Source organism: Haliotis asinina, chromosome 4 (assembly GCF_037392515.1).
Source record: "Haliotis asinina isolate JCU_RB_2024 chromosome 4, JCU_Hal_asi_v2, whole genome shotgun sequence".
Classification (NCBI taxonomy): Eukaryota; Metazoa; Mollusca; class Gastropoda; order Lepetellida; family Haliotidae; genus Haliotis; species Haliotis asinina.
In genome coordinates, this window is record NC_090283.1 from 15,473,356 (window position 1) to 15,491,452 (window position 18,097).

At 41.3% G+C, this 18,097-nt stretch overlaps 1 protein-coding gene across 4 annotated transcripts; it reads right to left on the minus strand.

The window, feature by feature from the left end:
• Nucleotides 1-285: 285 nt before the first annotated feature.
• On the minus strand, nt 286-9,709 carry LOC137282293 (uncharacterized). Of its 4 annotated transcripts, XM_067814032.1 has the most exons (3): nt 9,578-9,709; nt 9,382-9,452; nt 286-2,637 (listed from the first exon to the last, which is right to left on the minus strand). In XM_067814032.1, the coding sequence occupies exons 2-3, from the start codon at nt 9,398-9,400 to the stop codon at nt 1,397-1,399; spliced, it is 1,260 nt and encodes a 419-aa protein (XP_067670133.1). In that variant the 5' UTR covers nt 9,401-9,452; nt 9,578-9,709; the 3' UTR covers nt 286-1,396. The 4 variants fall into 4 exon arrangements, with proteins under 4 accessions (XP_067670133.1, XP_067670134.1, XP_067670136.1 ...); XM_067814033.1 differs by lacking the exon at nt 9,382-9,452 and having other exon boundaries at nt 9,578-9,660; XM_067814035.1 differs by lacking the exons at nt 9,382-9,452; nt 9,578-9,709 and adding an exon at nt 6,150-6,397.
• Nucleotides 9,710-18,097: the final 8,388 nt, after the last annotated feature.

Here is an 18,097-nt window from a genome sequence, read left to right on the forward strand (position 1 = left end):
ATTTATATCCATACAGTTGGAACATTTCCAAAGGAATGGAATAAACTGTCACATTAATAAATTTTTAAATTTTTCATCATCGCCTGTTTCCCCCTGGTATTCATCATTTCCATTTTGTCAATGTTGTAAATCTAGTATCCCTACTTTTTCTTTGACTGGTATGCATACTGGACATCAACAGGTTTAATGCTCAACATGTAATCTGTATCAAGATTTGCCCTTTCAGCAGTAACATCTTCGAATTCCAGCGATCTTGACATTCATGATAATACCAGTAACACGGAAGCCAGTTCTACATTTAATGAGGTAGATAGTGATCAGACATAAATTTACATGCATCTCGACATGAATATAATCACAAAGACAACAATTGTTAACTGAAACGATCAGGCCCCGCTGGTAAACTGACCTCCTCAGCAGAGCACCATTGTATAGATACCACTCCGTGGCCGTTTTATTATTGAGAAAAATATGGACGGTAGAGAAGGAAGTAAACAGTCCTGGTTTGATCGTTATACGATACGAACTCAAAATTGTTGGGTTGTTTTTTGTCGCACTCAGTAATCTTCCAGCTATAAATGGTGGTCTTCAAATAATCGATTCTGGACAAGACAATCCGGTGATAACATGAACATCGATCTACGCAATTAGGAATCGATGCCATACATCAACCAAATCAGCGAACCTGACCGCCCGATCCTGTTAGTTGCCTCTAACGAGAACCATGGGTTACTGAAGATCAATTCTAATGCGGATCTTCGAAAGTTTAAAAACGCTTGAGGGGCGGCGGGATAGCCCAGCGGTTTAAGTGTTCGCTCGTCACCGACTCGAGTCCCATTTCCAACACTTGTACAATGTGTGAACCCCATTTCTGGTGATCCCGCCGTGATATTGATAGAAAATTGTTAATAGCGGCGCAGAACTAAAGTCACTCATTCACTCAAATAGCTTGAAATCAGTTACTTATTCATAGGGACGGTAGGGTAGCCCAGTAGTGAACGCGTTCGCTTGTCACGTCGAACGCCCGGGTTCGACAATGTGTGAAACCCATTTCTGTTGTCCTCCCGTCGTAATATTTCAGAAACATTGCGTATACGCACCCTAACTCACTCACCCAAAAAACAAGTGAGCTATAGTCATCACTCACGCACTTGGTCATTCTAAGGTTTGTCAGTATCAAGGAGAAATGTGTGAGAAAAAGCCTTACATCGTCACGTTGAACGCGTTCGCTTGTCACGTCGAACGCCCAGGTTCGACAGTGTGTGAAACCCATTTCTGTTGTGCCCCGCCGTAATATTTCAAGAACAGTGGGTAAACGCACATTAACTCACTCACCCAAAAGCAGGTGAGCTATAGTCATCACTCGATCACTGAGTCATTCTAAGGTTTGTCAGTATCAGGGAGAAATGTGTTCATAAGGAGGCGGAGCGCTGGAATCCACTTCTTCATATCTCGGCGGTTGAGGCACCTCAGCCCTAGGTCGACCTGCCAACAACGATGTCCTCTCGTTCGGGAAACGAGATAACACGCGACGACGAGGAGGACTGATTTGTCGGAGTCCATTGTTCTGTGGGTTCTTGCAGCATACACATACGAAAATAGTCAAGACGCAACCTAAGATGAGTGGACATGCGCAGAAGACTAGAACGTAAACACTCGGTCTTGCATTGCACGTAGTTGTCATGGAAAAGTCATCAGGAAAACTGTCATCCGATACATGATATACGATGACCTGCTTTGAGTTCAGGTCAAGGTCAAGGTCACAGTCTACACTGTGTAAACATGAAGATATTGATCCGTTAGTGTCATACAGTGTCCTCCTTAACTGAAATTCTGCTGTCACCCAAGTGTCGTAGATGTTGCTGCTGTAGACAAAGAAATAGTCGTCAGACGTTGTAGCGTTCAACCTGTAATGATCCATGGAGTTCCCACATTGTTTAGTCACCAGCATCGCTTTGATAAAACAGTCGTTACAATCTCTGTGTTTTTTCCAAGTGCTAAAGCTGTCTTCACCTTTGATAACATAAAGATAAACATCTGCGTCGGAACACGACATCACATTTATCACAGATCCCTCCAAAAGATAAAATTTCCAGTAGATGTAATCGCCATTTACAATATAAACCGAATCTCGCTGATGGTAATGTTGTAGCCTGTCTGGATCCACCTCTGGATGCGAGTCGAAAAGGTACGCCGAAAACTTGGAGTTTGAATCCAGAGTGAGGCTGTCACAGAAAAAAGTTGATATCTTCCTGTCAACAGCGCGCATGTCTGTGGGCGCAATGTCTTCCTTGTAAGGTCCGAAAATACCCAGAGCACACACAGCCGCCCCAATGGCTGCCAGGAGAAAACAATATATCCATAAAATCTGTGCACGTTTAGCACGCGTCATTGGTCGTACGCAGAACACGTAACCAAGGAAATAACACGCTCCGCACCAGCACTTCAAACAACACTCGTCACATTCCTCGGGGCTGCTGGTTGACCACTGCCGTCTTGGAGTGAAGATAGCGTTGTACTCCCCACTATAGGTCGCGCTGCTTCCGAGAAACACTGAAGAACTGTCCGAGTCGAGCCCGCCAGGTTCATTTGAGCTGTTTGTCATGATGGGAAGTTTCACATGTCCGTATTTTGGTTCTGAAATGATAAGAGGGAATATCAAATAATCAGTGAAACATATTCCACTGGCGTTTACCTATTTAATTTTGTCCATACACTACCCGTGAAGATCCTGGTTAGAATTGGTCTTCAGTAACCCATGCTTGTCATAGGAGGCGACTAACGGAATCGGGTGGTCAGGTTCTGTTGACACATGCCTTCGTTTTCAGGTATGTAGAGCGATGCTTATGATATCCATCATGGGATTGTCTGGTCCAGACTCTATTATCCATATACTTGGATTACTGCCGACTGCGGCGTAAAACTAAACTCACTCACTCACTCACTCATACTCAGTTCCACTCATGAGGAGTATAGACTCGTGCGGATCCTCAGCAAACTGGGGATTGGGTGGTCAGACTGGGTGTCTTTTGGAATGATCTAGAAGGCGCCCGTCACAACATCAATCACTGTATTATCTCGTTCACTCTATTATTTTTATAAGGACGATATAATGAGGACATCTGAAGGGGACATGTAACATAAATATCCAACATACTTTGTATCCAGAGGAGAGTAGATGAACCTTGTTATACAGTGTTACCACAGTATAGAATCGGCCCATGTGTTAGACGCGGTACAAATATTTGCATGCCCCACATGTACAGCTGAACACGCGGTGAAAGCCCGACATTGTTAACCGTTTCACTGCACAGCGGAAGCTGGACAATATCAACCCTGGGTGTACTTTCACAAAGCACTAAGGTGATCGTAAGTCACTAAGGTATCCTTGGGTGAACCTTAATAAAGGCTCCTTAGTGAAATGAGACCCTGGACTGCTGTATTTGAAATTTGTGTTAGGCTCGACACACCTGTACTGCTGCACAAGACGCATTGAAAATATATGATATAACTTAAATGGCGTATACCGCATATTTGAAATATAACACACACGTACGGCGTTAGAACACACCTGTACCGCACTGAAAACAGGTACCAAATCCAAAAACACATAAACCGCACTCTATCATCCGTGCCTCTCTCAACTGCACATTTACCGGTTTGATACAACTAGTACTTGTACAGCGATACATACTGTGTCAGAACACAATCTGTAATAAAGCAAAACCCGTGCCACGATACAGCCTGTAACATAGCGTTGCGATACAACCTGTAACATAGTTCAACATGTACCACGATACAGCTTGTACCATAGTGCAACATGTGACACGATACAACCTGCAACATAGTTCATGTGACACGATACAACCTGTATCATAGTTCAACATGTGCCATGATACAACCTGCTAGATAGTACAACATGTGACACGATAACACCAGTACTACACCACAGCACAAACTGTAATAAAATTCAACATGTACTACGATAGAACCGGCAACACAGTACATGTGACACGATACAACCTGCAACACAGTACAACAGGTGGCACGATACAACCAGTGCCACGGCACAAACTGTAATACATGTACTACGGTACAACTTGCATCGTGGTACAAGTGGAACATATTGTCAAAGTGAGTGAGCGAGTGAGTTTAGTTTTACGTCGCTTTTAGCAATATTCCAGCAATATCACGACAGGGGACACCAGAAAATGGGCTTCACTCATGTAGGGAATCGAATCCGGGTCTTTGGCGTGACTATTGTCAAAACTTCACCAAGTTACAAAACACTTAAACCTTGGAACCACATGCCTCATCACACCCACTGTATAATACAAACATACCAGCACTAATGTACGCTAAAGATCCGCTTGTGAACCACAATACTTCAGTCCCGTGGCGTAACACGAAACGATCTGTAATTGTCCTCAAATAGGCCGACGGTTTGATGTACTGAGCGAGTATAGGAGTTTTAAACCACACTCACCAATATTCCAGCTATATGGTGGCGGTCTGTAAATAATCGAGTGTAGACCAGACAGTCCAGTGATCAACATCATGAGCATCGCTCTGCGCAATTGGGAATCGATGACATGTGCCAACCAAGTCAGTGAGCCTGACTACCCGAACCCGTTAGTCGCTCGTTTTTCTGAAGTTCTATTCTATCCTGGATCTTCACGTGTCTTGATGTACTGAATAAAAGACAGGTGTTCTCTTCGATTCTTCCTCATTTGCCAATGTAGCACCTGTAACCTGTTATCTATGTGTAAGCTGAGATAACGTCGGATGCCACCCCACATATCTACACTTACGTACACGGGGTAGCTTACTGATTAAACCGTTCGCTCTTCACGCCGAAGGCCTGAGATCGATTCCCCACAGCGGCACTGTGTATGGATTCATGCTGTATTATTACTGAATTTTTAAAGAAAATAGAATTCACTCATTCCCTCTCGTATATGCAACATATGCAATTTCCCTGTAAACATATTCGCCAGTTTTCGAGATTCGACCATCTTTGAGAACACATTAATGCATAGATAAGTTTGGGCTCCACTAAGATTTGCTCGGTAGATGAATATATTTGTGGTATATGTTTACAGCTACATTTGTTTCTCAATAAGATATTTACTTTTTGTTTGACTACGCGTCGGTCTATTAACACACGTGACCCGTGAATGTCCCGGGGTATAACAGGCCTTAAGCAACCCATGCTTTGCCATAAAAGGCGACTATGCTTGTAAGAGGTGACTAACGGGATCAGGTGGTCAAGCTCACTGACTTGGTTCACACATGTTGATGCTCATGCTGTTGATCACTGGATTGTTTTGGACCACAATCGCTTATTTACAGACCGCCGCCAAATAACTGGAATATTACCGAGTGCGGCGTAAAACTAAACTCACTATTAAGCCATGTGAGGTAGACCAGTGGATAGAGCTTTCGCTGAAGACTTAGGTTCACGTCCCCACATGGGGACAATGTGTAGCCATGCATGGTGTCACCCCACGTGATTGTTGTTGCAATATTTCTGATACCCTGTCATTAACTGGGCTGTTTAAGTAGTTTATAGCTTTGCTGGACCTTGTGGACGAAGGAACTGATCTCCATTCCCATATATGCTTTCTATAAATATTTACACGCGGTTTGACAATGCACGTCTGGAAAATATTAAATATTATATATTAAATTGTTATAACTGGCACAAACAAAAATAAAGTGGCACTCATCTTCAGTCAGACTCAGTGGAATGAATGCAGGGACACATTGTGTAGCCCCTCCGAACGTTATGTTTTAAGCTTAACAAAATTTGATCCCATTCTAAATTTGATCCGGGCTGTGGGGTAGTCTAATGGTTGAGCGTTCGCTCATACCACCGAAGACCCGGGTTCGATTTCCCACATGGGTGCAATGTATGAAGCCCATTTCTTGTGTCCCGAGGCGTGACATTGCTGAAATATTGCCAAAAGCGGAGTAGAACAATACTCACCACTCTAAATTCGGTCCCATAACACCCCCGTGAGAACAACCCGTGACGAAGATATCCGTGTTTTGAGTTTCCTCGACAGCCAAACGGAACTTTCACAACGAACTTGATTATATTTCACGTTTTTAAAATTTGTCAGCAGAACTGAAACCGCGATACATACATTTCACCATCTAGCGCCTACCAGGATGAGGTTCATAGTAGACTAAGTTCCTGTCTCCTCCAGCGTGATTAGTGCGTTCCGGTTTCTGTCGCTTGGTGATAACTCCAGAAGGACAAACACTAGTACTGTTATTCAAAAGCTGTTATTAATTATATGCCGTAATCACGAGAGATTATTCACGAAGACCGATAGACTCAGCTGATATATACACGTGATCAACTCCCTCTACTAGTGATACGACAACCACTGAGATTAATCGTGATACGAACAGGTTGATAACATAGTGTTCTGAGGGCATGAATAAAGCTCCGTGTGACGATGTGATTCAGCTAGTTTAATGTTGCGTCGTGGGTGCTGCAGAGGAGCTTGTTAGAACATGTTGTCCCGTGTGATCAGCTCTACATTGGGAATGTAGATATGGCGCCTGTCTATTTTGAATGTTGGACTTTATCGTCGATAAATGACAATGCACTAGAATCTAAGACTATAACAAATGTTTATATGTACATGTAACTGATAACAGCTCACGACTGCAACCAGAAATATTTCCTGTGTGTCCGGTTGGCTTAAAATAACACTAGTGTGGAAATACTTTTTCTCATATTCTGAGTATATAATACATCTGTGAGATCTTTTAGTTTTAGGACACTTTAGCAATAATCCAGCAATATGATGGCAAGGGAAACCCAAAATATGCTTCCCGCATTGTACCCACTGGAAAAATCGACCGTGAGTCTTCATCATCTGAATATGTAAATGTCTTTATGCTGATAAATATACCTTGCGTCACAACGAAATTACCCAAATTATTTTATGAAATGTAATGTAGTAGAACACGATTCTATAGAAGTTGAGGCTGTTTCGAAGTAAAAACATGATCCCTAGGCGTTTCTGTTTTGGTCAGTTTACTGTTGTGTAGAATCTCGGATAACTCGAAGAGTACCTCGAGCCCTTCAGTCTGAACATAGACTGCAATGAATGCATTCTTTCCGATACATTGTATTCTGTACTGACAAAGCGCAGCTTCTTCGACCCGTTCTGTCACATCTGACCAAAATAATGGATTTTGTTTTGATCTGGCAGCGAAGTGGATACAGTAAACAATGTTGAAAACGAACATGCTTAAAACGACCTGACGGATATATCGAATCGTGCTTTGGTCCTGGCAGCTGATATTTTTTTTAATGGAAATGCATGTGACGAACGATGGCTGCAGGGAAAGAGAGACAGTGGGTTGATTATGATATAATCAGAGTTTATAGCATATTCAATAATTAATAAAATATGGGCCAGCAAGGTTGCGTTGACTTCCTGCAGGGAGTGCACTCCACGCCCATCGACTAATACGCACTTCCTACTTCCAAAGTTAACCGGCGTATCAACCAATCGTATCGACTCGTAGCATGACGTCACAGGGGGAGGTTACCTGAAGCTGATCATCCTCGAATATCTGATCGTATCTCTATCTTGTAGCGATGGATTGAGAGTATCAGGCGGGTTGTTCCGTGTCGCTCACAGGAGGAAATGACATTTTTATAAGTTGCAGATTCAATCAACTGAATGGATCAAATAGGTTTCATCATCATCATCATCATCATCATCATCATCATCATCATCGCCATTGTATTGACATAAAATAGACCATCCACAACTACCAACTATATCAGTTATTGACAAAACAGCAGTGAGTGAGTCTAGTTTTATGCCGCATGCTGCAAGTGTCTCAAATGCGAAAAAGGATGTTCAATGTGGCCGTTTTCAAAAGGTTGTTGCGGAACTGTCTGAGCGGTTACAAAATCCATCATACGGTAACGAATGCATGATAGAAAGGCAGATTAAGCCCATCTATGACCTATGTCAGTATATTATGTGTTTTTGTAAGGAATTGACTAAATACTGCTAAACGTTACCAATGCAATGGCTGCAACAAAACGAAATTTACTATATGGCAACGAACAAACAGACTGCATGGAAGCAAGCACACCCTACGCCTTTGTCTGTGTCAGTTTTCGGTATGCCTTTGTACACGTATACACCGTGGAATGTGAGGAGTGTTTGCATAAAAAAAACACACCTCCAACGTGAATATTGAGGACACGGTGAACGCTCAACTGATAAATAACGAACTGGAATCCCCTAATTCTCAGAAGTGACCAGTTCTCGGAAGGGATTTGTGTGTTTAAGGATCTATTTACGTGAGCAATGGCCCACTTATCGACACAGCGGAAATCTGAAACGATGATTGCACAGTATTATATACTCTTTAAAAAATGGGGGAACAAGTACTTTCAAATTGAATTTGGACAATAAACTTTGACAAGTTTTCCAAGGACAGAAAATTTATGAAGTCACCACCATTTCTCTACACACAATGCTTGGGATGGACCCAACGCTTGTGATGTACGTGCACAACACAGTATCCCCATACACACAGTGTCATTCTCAGTATGGACGATAAATCACTGGAGGCTGCATCACACAGCTGTTCGTGTTTAGTTTCTGTCCGTTTTTTTATGTCTAATGACTTCGATATATGTTCCACTGTTTTCAATCGTTAATTAATAATGAAAGAGTATAATGACACAAAGATCTCAGGTTGTAAAATTGATTTTTTTTATCTTAGTATTATTGCATTCCATAGTCATTATGAATTTCTGAAAAAGTGTAATAATACAGAACTATTATCTTTTTAGCCTTTTGTAGCGCCTTTGTCAGCAATATACAATTTCTGTGCCTGTATTAAAGTATTTCGTTCCAGACAATCTCTCACTGTCGTGCCGGCCTGTATATGGACCGTATACAATGAACTATCGGCATAACGGTCTCAAGGTGACCACTAATTAGTGCTCGATATGGACGCAGTCCGTAGTACACAGTTCGACCAAAATATACATATTCAAACAAACAGCCTAAAATCGAGTTCGGTATATAGGTGAAGGTGTTATAAGAATATTCGCTACAAATTTAGTTAACTGTATTTGATATTTTTGCTGTTCATGAATATCCAACCTAAACCCGTGAGACCCAGTCAAATGGAGGCTGTCTGGGTGAAGTGTTCGCTCATCGTGCAGGAGACCTGGGTTCGATGCCGTGGTTTTGCTAAAAGCGGCTTAAAAGTAAACACGGACGAAGGTCGCGGATCTTTGCTCATGATATCTATCACTGGCTTAGCGGTTCAGATTCGATTATTTATAATAATAACATTTATAACAATAGGTCAATTCTACAGTACCTTTCCACGTCGCAGGCATACGAAGAAAAATCAGTCCTGTAGTTCATGCGGGTAAATTTTCCAGTTAATATCTAAAACCAAAACATCACATCAACTAATGGTGACTAGCTGACAACCAAACAGTTAACACCGCCAACATACGTATTGTATCAAAATAATCGAATTATTTCTAAAATAAACAAAATGGATAGTTTACCTTGTACCATCATATAGATTCACCTTTTCGGTCACAGGAAGCAAGTTCTGAGTACCTCGCCTGCGTATTTTCGCTTTTATAATGATTTAGAATGTGCGCAGGAAGGCCTCCGTCAGGCGTGAGTTGTATTGTGACGTCACAGTAGGGGAATCCCCGTGTCTGGACTCGGGTCGACATTGGACAGAAAGCACTGATTCACGCGACTGTTGGTTATGCTATTCAGACCGTAATCCGTTAATAATTCATGTTGTTTTGTATTCAACACTTGCTTTTATGGAATGGTTCCGATATCAGGGTAACTGTTAAATTATAGACTCTGTTGAACTTAAAATTCATGAAAGTGGCCGAAACCTGACCGAAAGTGTCAGATTACCTTTACAGCTGATGTACCTGTTGTCCAATATTGATGTAGATTAACAATACCTCAACTTCATGGGTCAGTGGGGTAGAGCGAGTGAAATAGTTTAGTTTTACGCTCAGCAATATTCCAGCTATATGGCGGCGGTCTGTGGATTATCGAGTCTGGGTGAGACAATCCAGGGATCAACAGTATGAACATCGATCTGCGCAACTGGGAACCGATGACATGTGTCAACCAGGTTAGCGAGCCTGGCCACCCGATCCCGTTAGTCGCCTCTTACGACAAGCATTTAATTGCTACGTAAATATCTCATCAACATCTCTGCTTTCGTACCGCCGATGGTGGTGGATAAAAGAAAAGAACTTCAAGTATAAAGTTCTAAAGAAGCGAAGATTATAATTGTTTTGAAAATAATTCTTTCTACTCCCGACATGGATTAAGCTTCCTGGTCTCGTATGTTTAGCTTTTTAAAAGCGGCGTAAAACTAAAACTCACTCACTCACTCCACATTACAGATCACAATGCCAGATTTACATCAAGCTCATAGCTCTAGCCAGTACTGGACGCTACTATCTTTAGCTTTGGCGGTACTCCCCTGATTAGCTCTCCCGGGAAAACCGAAATATACATTTTTGCCATCTGAAATTTAAATTTTATCCTTCCCGGTACGACCACGTAAAACATGTGAAGTCGTTTTCTTGTGATATTGCTAAAAGCGGCATAAAACTAAAACTCACTCACTCACTCCAAATTACAGATCACAATGCCAGATTTACATCAAGCTCATAACTCTAGCCAGTACTGGACGCTAAGCATTAATAACCACGATGACAAAAGATTGTATTTGCTCATGGTTTGGAGTTTGTTTGCCTATGACAAGATGTCGACTATGTAAATATGTTTATCAGTTGTTTAAACAAAGGTAGCCTCGTATTTTTCAACAGTCATGACATTCCTACTGAAACTCAAAATTAGAATATTCGAAATGTCATTGTCATAAAGAGGGATGTGGTAGGCTAGTGGTTAAAGCGTTTGCATGCCACACCGCACATCCACGTTCGGTTCTCAACATGGGTACATTTCTGGTGCTCACCTGAGTGAATTTGCTGGAATATTGTGGCGTTCAGCTATTCTCACTATTGAATGCATTTGAGTAACTTTTTGATGTTTATAGAAATATCTAGCTCGGGATGTATCTGGCCAGTTAAGCGCAATTCATTCACAGCTTAGATGTTTCAGTTGAAGCTAATAGTCATCATGAAACCGTATATAGATAGATGATGTGTATGGTTCGCTATGGGATGTATCTGGCCAGTTAAGAGCAATTCATTCACAGTTTAGATGTTTCAAATGAAGCCAGTCGTTATAATGACATCATATATAGACAGGGGATGTGTATGGCTCGCTAGGGAATCATATGAAGGGTGAGAGTCGTACATTTTATCTGAAAATTTTAATGAACATTACATTAAGAGCTAAACATATTGCCAAGTGTACACCATTTACAGTGGCAGCTGTCAAAACCGGTATCTATCCAATCCGGCAAGATGTCAGCACCAGAATAAAATCGCAGTCCCGTCTGTGGCTTGATCATTTATCATCAACTCTGCAATCCGTCACGTTGTTTAAACTGGATTATTTCTTCAGTCCCGATGAGTGCCGGTTTAGTCAGCTTCCACTGTACACTTACCCAAGCGCACGCAAGCACGCACGCACGCACGCACGCACACACACACACACACACACATACATACATACATACATACATACATTGCTTTAATTGTTTACCAAGTCGACGACTCCTATGAGGGTATTTGAAGTGAAGGTTTGTAGGAGAAATGAAGTGTCAAAAAACGGATTGATAGAAACGCTTCAAAATACTCGATCTAGCGACAGTTTCAAGGTTCGTGTAGTCATGTAACCGATGTACCGCCATGACGCAATGCCCTCGTTGTCAACACAAGATCCTGTTTCTCTAAATCTTAGATTTTACGACACGACTACTTCAGCCAATGGAGTACACAACTTCCGAGGTCGTCACAAATATCTCATCTCATCATATTGCATCGCGCCGTTTCTTATCGCTTCATATCGTTTTCCATCGCAGTGTTCCTTTTCAGTTTCTTATCGATTTGCATCGAGTGCAAATACATTTGAATTCCTCTATTACTTCAGCATAACTGACCGATTGTCCCTTTACTAGACTAATTGAGTGAGATTTTATGCCGCTATTAGCACTATTCCTGTGGGATATCACGGCGGGGATACTAGAAATAACCTTCACGCATTCTATCCATGTAGGGAATCGAACCCGGGTCGTAGGCGAACGCTTTAACCAATAGACTACCTTCATCAAACCAGTCATTCTGAAATAACATTCATTCATTCATTCATTCTAACGGATTCCTCGTAATAAACACCTCAGCAGAATACAGGTACTTGAGCGTATAAAAACACATCAGCAGCAAGCGATGTGTCACGGGCGTATCGCAGGACAAGGAAGTACGGCCAGGCATAGAAAACTTCCTCAACGATCCATGGACTGAAACGATAGGATTGACAAATAACAACGCAGCAATGAAACAGGGTTTAGTCGTCCTGTTTCTGTACAGACAGGTAACATTTATGACGGGTGTATCCTGGGTGAGCTGGGAAACCAGGAAGTAGCACAAACCAAAATACTGTAATCACAAACATGTTCGTAGATATAGAGGTCACACGGTCAAACAATGAGAACCAGTTCGAAGTACGTCATGTCAATCTCAAGTCCACAATCCATCACTCAATATGCCGTAACAACGTAAAATAACTTCTGGTACTTGACTTTGGTCTCAAACATATTTTCAAGATTGACAAGTTGTATTTTTAGAAAAAAATATATTTTGAAACGTTATTCACAAAACAGCGAAGATTATCATATTTGTAATCTAGTACAATTGGACAAAGATTATCTGACATTGATCGAAACCGATTTTCGAATGCCAATCTCAAATACACTGAAAAGCTGAGAATGGTGACTACATACTTCGGTATATAGCTAGTATGTGAACTAAACATACCTGAACTATTGTGTTATAAAGTGTTGCAATGATGAACGCACGAATACCAATGTCAAAACAACGCTTTAACCTGCTTGTCTTGTTGGACATTTTGACATGTTGCCTACCAACATAGCTGGGGTAGCCAAGTGGTTCAAGTGTCCTCTAGTCATGTTTTATTGGATAGTCATCATGCAAACATGTAAGAAACCTGTTTACGTCATCTCAACTGTATTTGTGTATATAATCACAAAAGCTTACTCATAATATAAGAGGGCGGTGGGGTAGCCCAGTGGTCAAAGCGTTCGCTCGTCACGCCGAAGACTCGGGTTCGATTCCCAACATGGGTAGAATATGTGAAGCCCATTTTCTGGTGTTCCCCGCCGTGATATTGCTGGAATATTGCTAAAAGCGGCGTAAAACTAAACTCACGCACTTACTCATTATGTAAGAAAACTGAACAAGGCACGTATGTACACGAACGCACAATGAAATTGGACATATTACTTCAATGAATGGTTGAATATTCGAAACCACTGGTGTGTAAAATTGCTTAACATTGTAGCTCTTTTCCTTGTAGTTATAAGTAGACTCTTTTTAGACATTTAGAAGTGCTACGAATAAGAAAGTGAGTTTTCCAGGGATGTAAAGTTCGCTATGATGATAAACACAACGTTTCAGAGAATATCCGTGCTTCTTCATCGGGTGAATGGATTTTAGGCAGAGAGCATGTAAGAACATGTAAGAACGACAAAAGTAATAACACAGCCAATATGCACGCTAAACAAACGGCTATATGAAAGACAACACTTAACAGTTAATTAGCGCTGAATAAAAGCCAACACTTCTGTAAAAGATGCTGTAAAGGAAAGACAACAATATCAAATAAAAAAGAGAAACAAAAATAGGTCCAAAGACATTAAGGAAGTACTCGCTCATCGTTATTGAAGACATTGGTCACACATATATACTATCACCTAGTAAGGAGTATGCAGCGTTTAGTTCATTTTTCTCATGGTACTTGTAGACGTGTACAAGTCACGATATTAAACGTTTATCATGATACAATTATAACCGTCAAAATTCATCTCAAGATCATAAGTTGTGTTTAGGTTGTTAGACGTTGTTATTAATTAAAAGAATTCACAGAACGTAGACACCACAGATATTAGGCGTTACAGATATTAGGCGTTATGGGCTCTCTGCTAATTAGGTGATGTGCGAGAAGGTTAGGCAGGAAAATTAGGGTATGTTGGTATACGTAGGCGATGAGTAGTGGACAGCTAGATACCAGAATGGATCAAGGGCAGTTGTGAGGGAGCAGGTAGAATCAATAGAGTTTGAAATATCAACACCAGAACAAAAAAAAAAGAAGCCAGAACAAAATAATTAGCACATACAATGATAGAGAAATAAAAGGCAGACATCTATGCGCAAAGGAACAAGTCCCATTCGCGTTTCATTGCTGACTCCTGGTACCAGTGGTTTCTTGGACCATTGTTCTTTGTCTCCAAATAATGGTGATGGAGAGGGCTTTGGTGCCTTTCCACATGGTGTCAACATTGTGGTTATGGAGAAGGTGTTCAGAGGCGGCATTTGTTTCATGTATGGCTCGATGTGTTAATTTCACTTCTGCGTCAAGCTCTACTCACTCACTCACTCACTCACTCACTCACTCACTCACTCACTCACTCACTCACTCACTCACTCACTCAGAAACAGGTTTGGAAAGTCCCAGCTCAGATGTCTTAACAGAAATATCAATCATAAAGCACAGTGTGTGTATTGACTGGTAAGTGCATGCATGGATTATTTATGAGCACGGAATGCACACTGTGTGTTGTTTTGAACTTGATACAATGCGCCTGGGAGATTGATCCACATGCACACACATTCTATTGTGAAAATTAATGTTAATAAAGTAACTCTTTTCACATATAACTCATAAAAACAAGGCCGCACAGCTGAAAATACTCTGCCACGATATATATATATATATATATATATATATATATATATATATATATATATATATATATATATGTATGTGTGTGTGTGTGTGTGTGTGTGTGTGTGTGTGTGTGTGTATCGTGGCAGAGTGTCATATATATATATATATATATATATAGAGAGAGAGAGAGAGAGAGAGACACACACACATATACACACACACATATATATATACATACACACACACACTTACACACACACACACACACACACACACACACGCACACACACACACACACATAGATATATATATCGTGGCAGAGTATTTTCAGCTGTATAGCTGAGGGCCCGAATCATTACCTAGTTGTTAAAACTCGTCGAAGCCCCCGGTTCCACTCCCCATATTAAAGAAGCCAATTTCAGGTGTCCCCCGCCGTGATATTGCTGGAATATTGCTAAAAGCGCTGTAAAATTATACTCATTCTCAAACAACCTGAGCAACTTGAATATGATGGCCTATTTTATGTGCCTACCATTTGTATTGATTTCTAAAATGTCCACAATATGTTTTGATGATTTGTTGGTTGGTATGTTGTTTAACGCCACAGTCAGCAATATGGCGGCGGTCGGTAACTACTTGAATCTGAACCAGACAATTCAGTGATCAACAGCATGAACATCGATGCCATGATGCAGTTGGGATGCCAGGACACGTGTCATCCAAATCAACTCAGCAATATGCTAATTAGTTTTGTTTCCGTTCAGTTACAATAGATTACAAATAGTGTTATAAATATTTAATGCTTGTTTATGCCTGCGTTTATTCCCGCACTTGTAAGAGTATTTCACCAGGTCCTGCATCTCATCAGTCGAGCACCATGAACATCGTTCCAGCTTGTTGGGATTCGGCAATAACCACAACAACGAACCTGGTCATATTCAGTGTATGAGTACCAACGTCTATGGTAGACTGTATGTTTCTGTGCCAGAATGATTCCAATGGTTTCAGAATTGCGTCATTGAATCATGTGACGTTACCATTAGGTGAGTGAGTGAGTTGAGTTTTACGCCGCACTCAGCAATATTCCAGCTATATGGCGGCGGTCTGATAATAATCGAGTCTGGGCCAGACAATCCAGGGATCAACAACATGAGCATCGATCTGCGCAATTGGGAACCGATGACATGTGTCAACCAAGTCAGCAAGCCTGACCACTTTAGTCGCCTCTTACGACAAATATAGCGAGGTACCAATGAAGATTGTATTGCCTTTCGCCTATTATAGGTAACGAAGTGAAACGAGTGGTCAAGTTCTGATGGAAACATGCCATCGTATTCCAGTCGATGTTCATAATATTAGTCACCGGGTTATTTGATCCAGACTGGAATATTTACACACCGCCATCGTAGAGCCGCGCTACTGATGAGTCCTCCGATCAATAACAATGGTCTGTGATGTTATGTACTAGATTATTTTGCTGAGACACAAACACCCACACGCCGCCGCCATGTTGACGGTCTGTTGTGGCGCTAAGCGAAAAAAACAAACACTGAAACAAATCATGCATGGTCTCGATGATTAACTGGTACACCATTTTTCATACATAAGAACGTTACCTCGTCCCCTTAGAACCCGCTTTCACACAGCACGACACATAAATAAACATAAACGCCATTATGCATGGCTTATGGCGCTATCCTTGAACGAAAAACGTCCTTTCACTGAGAATTTTCCGAAAAGTATGAAATTTCATAAAAGTAAGCATTCATGTTTATGGCTTTTATTTTAAAAGTCGACAAAACGCCAGAGTTGCGTTTCTTAATTTTCTGTTCAGTATATAATGATGACTCGGTTTGTCATCGTTGGCCTGCCGACGGAATCAATAAGGAGACGTATAACTGAACAGCAAGTGCTGGATTCACCAGTGCTAGATAACCATATAGTGTATATTCAGGGAGACGTCTACTCCATGTCTGAGTGAGTGAGTATATTTTACGCGGCTTTAGCAATATTCCAGCAATATTACAGCGGGGGACACCAGAAATGGCATTCAAACTTTGTACCCATTTGGTCAGTTGAACCCGAGTCTTAGGTGTGACGAACTAACGCTTTAACCACTATGCTATCCCACCGCCCCTACACTTGAGAAGGAAGCCCTTCACATAGTGCTGGGCGTTGCGAAAAAGCTTTGGTTTGGTTGCCGTCTAACGCCATGTTCGTCAGCGGTATTGGTCTGTAAGTAATCGAATCCAGACAATCCAGTGGTCAAAAACATCAGCCTCGATCTATGCCATCAGGATGCGAACTGTTATCGTTGAATGGGGTAGACCTTGTGTAGTCTTGAGGGCGGTTCGCTGGGAACGTTCCAACGCCAACATTGGTACTTTGCGGTTTCCAATTCTGCAGATCGATGCTCATGCTATTGATCCTTTGATGTCACTGTGGTACATCTGTGTCCAATTTCGTAAGGGATAAGCGGTATTGATATAGGAAAAATTAGGTTTGACATCGTCATCGATGTATATTTTTGCCAACATAATCCAAGGGAGACAAATCTCTATTCAGAAGCACCAAGTCCTTGACACATGTCATCGGTTCCCAATTGCGCAGACCGGTGCTCGATTATTTACAGACCGCTGCCATATAGCTGAACTATAGCTGAGTGCGGCGTAAAATTAAACACACTCACCTATTTGGTGTTTCCTCAAGTTGTTACACAGATCACACCCAAAAAGGGATCTTGAGACACAGGGAGATTTAATGATTTTCAGTGAAAATCAGTGAAATTGTTGATCTCATCTTCGAATAGGCATTGATGGTTCTATGGTTCTGTTCCACGAGTTGTATTCCTGTGTTTTATTTTTCTGGTAATTAGGAATCCTTGACCTTATAGCTGTAGGTCCAGGTTACAGGAGCTGACCAGTTAGAAGTCTCCTATTTGCTGGAGAAAATGTGAATACCCTCTGTCCACTGTATGCTTCGCACATGGATACCACGTCTTGTAGATGGCCTTTGGCTGTCGATATCAAGGTTATATCGTTATCAAGGTTATGTCGATATCAAGGTTATGTCGACTGCCTCGGTTGGAGCTGGTACACTGATGTCCATTATGATTGATCATTTGCTTTGTTTGTTAAATAATTGATTTAATTGATTTAATTGATTGAATA